At 42.3% G+C, this 6,187-nt stretch overlaps 1 protein-coding gene across 4 annotated transcripts in view; it reads right to left on the bottom strand.

The window, feature by feature from the left end:
* Positions 1 to 6: 6 nt before the first annotated feature.
* Positions 7 to 6,187, bottom strand: part of arhgap9 (Rho GTPase activating protein 9) — a 38,658-nt gene continuing 32,477 nt past the window's right edge. For all 4 annotated transcript variants that reach the window (XM_041241756.1, XM_041241755.1, XM_041241758.1 and 1 more), the window contains 3 exons: positions 5,776 to 5,910; positions 5,120 to 5,225; positions 7 to 281 (listed from right to left, as the gene is read on the bottom strand). In XM_041241756.1, coding sequence (XP_041097690.1) covers positions 92 to 281; positions 5,120 to 5,225; positions 5,776 to 5,910 — 431 coding nt within the window. In that variant the 3' untranslated portion in view covers positions 7 to 91. The remainder of the gene's footprint in view (positions 282 to 5,119; positions 5,226 to 5,775; positions 5,911 to 6,187) is intronic.

Below are 6,187 nucleotides of genomic sequence, written 5' to 3'. Positions count from 1 at the left end.
ACCTCCGGTCTTTGGCGAATGGGTCCTTTTAAGCCGTTTCAGATGCCCCCTGGCTCAGTCGAGTGCAGTGTTCAGGTAAGCCTGTAGAAGATCAGAGGTAGTCTCTGCTCAGCCTGAAGATGGCGTCGCATTCGCTCAGGATGTCCTCCACCACTTGGTTCTGGTAGACCATGTTGACGGCGATGTTAGCGAAATCCTTTTCTGGTCTCATCAGGGTGGGGCCGAAGACGATGCCGATATTTTGGGTGGTCATGCGGTTGACATCCGATAGCTCCTTCACCCTAGAAAGAAACACAGGGGCATCTCGTTGAAAAAAAAAGGGGATAGATTTGTGCATTGGTAAAAGCAACTGTCACTGGACACTAGAAGAGTGGGATTTTTTAAAATTAAATACGCCCCTCAGGCAAAGTGGCTTTATAGAAGAGCCAGCTGCATTTAGTACACAGCTCTGTGTTACTAGTAGGACAAAAGTAACAGTCGTATATAAAGATCGGCTGATCTAACCTGGGTTTTATTTATTTGTATCTGTAAATATCTGTCTGTCTATGGCAGGCAACTAGAACAGAAGAACATCTCCTGAATCAAGTTCAAAGCACTGCGGTCAGACAATGTCAACACAATAATCGAGTCATTGCAAAAAGAACCAGGCTGATTGATTGCAGACATCACGAAACTGTAAGGGATCAGAAAATATATAAGAAAATGGAATTTGAAACTATTTTAAACAATGGATTAGGAAGATGTAGATGATATAAAAACAATGAGTCTTTTTCAGAAGCCTGTGCTTGAAAAAGTACCATCTAAGCAAACCCCTGCAATAGAGAACTGTACAAAATTCACATAGCAGGTTATTAAACAAACACAATATTCTGAAAATGCAGCTGGTATAAATAAAGTTGAAGCATACCCAATCCATATGGCACTGCAATAATACTTATAATAATAGCTTAAACCTTGTAAGGCCGTTTCCTGGCAAGCAATGCAAGCTTGAAACCCCCATTAGGACACAGATGAATGGATCTAGCTTTCCAAAAGGTGGCTGGCCTTAGTTACGTGACAGCTCAGGGTACCATGCAAAGTTGGTAATTATTTCCAGATTTGACGACGACGGTGCCAGCTTCCTGCCAGACTGAGGCAAGGTGGCCTCGCCCGGATTCCTCAGCAGCGATTCGCCATTCCTGTGCGCAGGCAGGGCTGGAGGTGGTGACCTCACAGGAGGGTCAAGTTGATGGTTTCAACCGTCTTTCCTGTCTCCAGCTTCAAGTGGTTTGATTCAGTCAGCTCCAATAAAAACTGCTGGATGTAGCCAAGTTAAGAGAGTTACTTTGAAGGGTACTCCACTGCCTCCTACCTGGAATTAAGCCGTTAGTTTGAAACCGTTCAAACTTTGGCTTTGCTCTTCAAAATATAAAAACTGTCAAGCAGACCAATGTTCCAGGCTAATGCCATCATCCAAACACATTGACAGAAAACTTTTTCTGGTTAGATTCACAAAGAAACTAAAGACAACTGCACAGCAATGCTATGCATTTCTATATTGCTAAGCGATCTGGAATTGAATATTTATTTTTTTACCATCATATTGGAATCTGTCTTGCGTTCATTGAAATCCAACGACAGAACGACCAAGCGAATCGCACTGCTCCAAAATACAGCACGTTGATAAATCAGATGCTGAGCTTGATCAAAGGAAAGCAATTCTCTGAATTCAGCGGTTTAATTTAGGGTTAAACACACTCTCTTTAAAATACATTGCGCACATTATATTAACGGAATATAACTACAGCACTCCCTGAACGTTCTCGCTCTATAAAAACCATATATAAAAGGTGAAGAGGAATGGATAGACAACTTAATTGTAAATAATAGCTACAAATGTTTCTTCCTTTAGAAGGATCGGAGATGAAGGCAGAAGCCTAAATATTTTTAAAAATAGAGTTATTGCTCTTCCCCTTCAATACGGCTCTCCTTGGATATAGTTTTGATTTATGTATGTATGTATGTATGTATGTATTTGAAAAGGTTTGTCTTTGGATGTGCAGGATTACAAAAATAATTACATATATATATATATATATATATATATATATATATATATATATATATATATAATCCTTTAAATTTTATAATCCTTTATAATTTCGGGATGTTTCAACTGTGTAGAAAGTAAATTGTGCAGTAAACTATTTTTGAAGAATGAACATGCAATAATACATACACACTTCTTAAAGTTTTAAGTGTGGGCTGCTCGTCTCCATTCTGCCGACTCTGGCGACACAACACCCCCCGCCCCCCCCCGGCATTACAACCACAGAACTGGCACCCATGCCAACCCACAGACACATGGACTGCATTAGACTGCGCTGCCAAGCCGGGGCGTGGCTTGGACACGGCACACTCATCGCTGTCTTGGAGACGACAAAGCCCTGAGAAGAAAGCTGAGAAGACACATGTGGCAAGGCTTTAAATACAAGCTCTTCTGATCTCCCAGGAAAATATACTGAAGAGCGTTTTTATTTAACTCTTACAGTAGCACCACTGCTTCGGGGGTTTATAAATGTGAATTTATAATATACCCGATAACAAAACACTGGTCCAGATTCAGTAGAGTGAGCTGATTTTAAATCCACAGTGAAGAGCTCGTACATACACGTTTCTTGTGTCTTAGTTCCAGAAGATTAAGTCTTTATTGTGAGGTAAAAGCAGTGTTTGTTCTTTGTAACTTCAGGTCTATATTAGGTCAAGGTGATTTTTGGAAAAAGTGAGACCAAGAATTGGTCTTCCAAGGTCAAAGAGGCCTGGAGACTCAACTGCTCCCTCACCCCCCTAAGAGAACGGGTGCTCCCTCCAGTCCAAGGCAGGCTTGAGGCATGGAGACTGAACTGCTCCCTCACCCCCTAAGAGAAAGGGTGCTCCCTCCAGTCTAGGGCAGGCTTGAGGCATGGAGACTGAACTGCCCCCTCACCCCCCTAAGAGAAAGGGTGCTCCCTCCAGTCCAGGGCAGGCTTGAGGCATGGAGACTGAACTGCTCCCTCACCCCCCTAAGAGAAAAAGTTTGCTCCCACCAGTCCAGGGCAGACAGATTACTAAAGTGCGGAAGGAAGGAGTTAAAAGATGTGACGTGTTTCTCTTAAAAACGAGAGAGCCACAGAGACCAAGCAATTACTCACAACTTCCACATAAAAAGGGGGGGGGGGTATTTTCATCCAAAAAAAACACGCCACAAGTCGACTGAGCTGAATTACTGAGCCTAAAAAATGTATCGCATCTTTCTAACCCTGTTAGCATAGTGACTTCCTTCCTTTTAGCGCTACGTAAACACAGTCAAATCTGCTTAATATCCCTTATTTACCATAGTGAAAGCATAGCAAAGTGTAACAAAGCACGGCAAAGCACAATACAAATCACGGCAAACTATGTTAAATGCATGTGCTGCATTAGCATGTACAAACCGCAAATGTATCACAGTAAACTGTGTTAAAACTGAGCAGTCCTTTTCCTATGGACTAGTATGGACGCGCTCCTCTGAGCACTTCACTTACTGTCACACTGCGGTCAGTATGACTCGCATCCGTCATACGGCTGACCTCCTCCCTTCAATCAAAACACACGAGTAGAAAGTATACATAGAAGTAAATGGCTCTACAGTAGTGATATGTTGAACACAATATAGCATAAATATATACGTTTACAGCTTCCTTATGTTTTACACCATTACCATGTGCTGCGCTTGTACAGTATAGGCAGCAGACAGCCTGGAAATGCATGTGATTACTGACACACTACACAGTTGGATTTCCACATCAAGATAGGCTAGTTCGTTGTGTAGATTTTTAATGGTTATTTTACCAGGCTGTGATAAATCCACTCTGCTTTGTGTCATTATTGCCCAGTCCCTTCAGAGCGATATTAAAAGGGTTTGGGCTGTATTACGGTTTTATTTCTTTTCATCAATAATCAAAGCATGCGATCAACTGATTAATCAAGTTATCACAAAAGTCAGGCAATATTGGCATAATCATTAATATGGATTGCCTGTCAGGTGTGAAATGCCCAAGCTAAAAGGAGTGATTTCAGATCCCTGTGTGGTGCAGATTGTCAAGTGGGTGTGGCCGCCCAGTTTAACAGAGAACTCCCTAATCTGAATATATATGGCATTGCTCCTGGTGCCCGACACGTCTTATATAACATGAACTTCAATTCGTATTAAACTCTAAAACACAAAAGCAAGCCGTTCCAGTAAATGTGTTTAGAACCTTTAAAAAAAAAGGTGCAATTAGAGCTAACCCACAGGAGCCTGTCACGCTGTTTTGACACGGTTTACACTTTTGGAGTTGACTGTAATAAGATAGGGAACTTAGAAGTAAACAGTTTTCAAGTACAGCACTGACATGTCTCTGTTTATGCTCAGTCACTTTGTAGTGATATTTTGAACAGTTTGCGACACCTTCAGGGGAATGCTGGTATTGCGGATTGAAGTCACTGGAAAAAAAAAAAGAGTTGAATCCATGCAGCAGCATCACCCCTTATTCGTATCAGAGCTGCAGCTAGGTGTGCATTATAATTACTACAACTCAGAACAGTGATTCAAATCTCAAGATGCAGACACAAGCCTTACTGTGCAGCGATTCATCTTTTCAAGCAAAAAAAAATAAAAAATAATGAAAGCAGAAAACAACTGAACAAGAAAATGTAGATGGTACAAAACATTGGGCAAACAGAATCCTGGGGTATACAGTCAAACAGTAGAGTACAAATCAAAAGAATGGGGCTTGTGACGTTCACTCGAGGCACTAGCAGAGGAACCAAGACCAGAGGACACACTGTTGTACCTTAAGTGGAGACAGACTCAGGACGTGAGGTAGGAGACGCCTCTTTACAGAGAGAGTGGGGAGAGTGTGGATTGGGATTCCTGAGCCATGCTGTTGATGCTGAAGTCATTGGGATCCTTTTAAAACCCGACAACGTTTTGAGATCAAACAGCCGCTAGGAACCAGACGAGCGCCCATTGGCCTCTCATTTGTCAGTCTGATGTATTCTTTAGGGTTTTCAATTGCATCATTGAAGGCAAAAAAAAAACCTCTCCTTTTGAACTCCTCCTTAGCGGCACTTGACTTACTTTTTGAGGTGTCTGAACATGTACTTCATGGTGTCATGGTTAGCCGGGGGCAGATTGTCCACCAGCAGTTTCAGCTTGTCCACTTTCTCTGTGTAGTCGGGCATTTCTGCAGGACACAAGACAGACAGACAGACAAGTAGACTACCTCATTCTGGGGTACGAAGGAAATCAAAAACGTGCCAAGCATACGGAAAAATATGCAAAAACAAAAACAACAAGGCTTTAAAATCAATTTGTGACCTCTTGGCGTGTACAGCATTATCACTTGCTTGATGCATTTTTGTTATTTTAGTGTGAGTGAGGCCACTTCTTTATCACAGGAAGTGACGAGGTACCAGGAAGAAACAAGAAAATGTGGCTACAGGTCAGTGTTGCTTGAAATAATTGTGAAGGAAGGGAATAGATTAAGGTATTGGTTATCAAATTAATAAAAACATCCCTGAAAAGCCACAGGAAGCAACATTAGTGTATGTACTGGTTTTTAGTATTGTCCTTCAACACTGCAAACTTGTATAGAAGTCTATGACTCCACTCAAAACTGCTTAGAACAATCCTTCAGTAGTCTGTTCTGCACAGTTAGAGTTCAATAGAAATGTGCAGCAGTGCTGTGAATGGCACACAGTGGGCAGTAACAGTAAGCAGGGGCAGGCACTCACTGACAGTCTCCACAAACTCGTCGAAGAAGCTGTAGGGGATCAGGGGCTCAGGCAGTTCCCGGAAAAACATCTTGAGAGCCCCAGTGATGACGTGGATATCCTCCCACTGACTGTGATCCAGGTTCAGCTTCTCCTCTGTGAGAGGTGGGGGCGGGGGGAGAGAGATGGAGAGAAGGGAGGCAGGGTAGAGAAGGGAGAGAGATATGGAGGGGAGATGCAGAGGGAGGGTGGTAGGAGATGGTATTGTTTATATGTTTAGAAAACCATTTTATTTACTTACATTTATTAGTGAAGCAAAAAGACATTTTGACAAAACACGGAGCAGGAAGCTTGCAAAAAACTGGCTACAAATTATTAGTATGGTGGGGAGAGACTTGTGCACAGTGTAGAGCAGGGGTCTCCAACCCTGGTC

Source organism: Polyodon spathula, unplaced genomic scaffold (assembly GCF_017654505.1).
Source record: "Polyodon spathula isolate WHYD16114869_AA unplaced genomic scaffold, ASM1765450v1 scaffolds_812, whole genome shotgun sequence".
Classification (NCBI taxonomy): domain Eukaryota; kingdom Metazoa; phylum Chordata; class Actinopteri; order Acipenseriformes; family Polyodontidae; genus Polyodon; species Polyodon spathula.
This window is presented reverse-complemented; position numbering and strand designations above follow the sequence as displayed.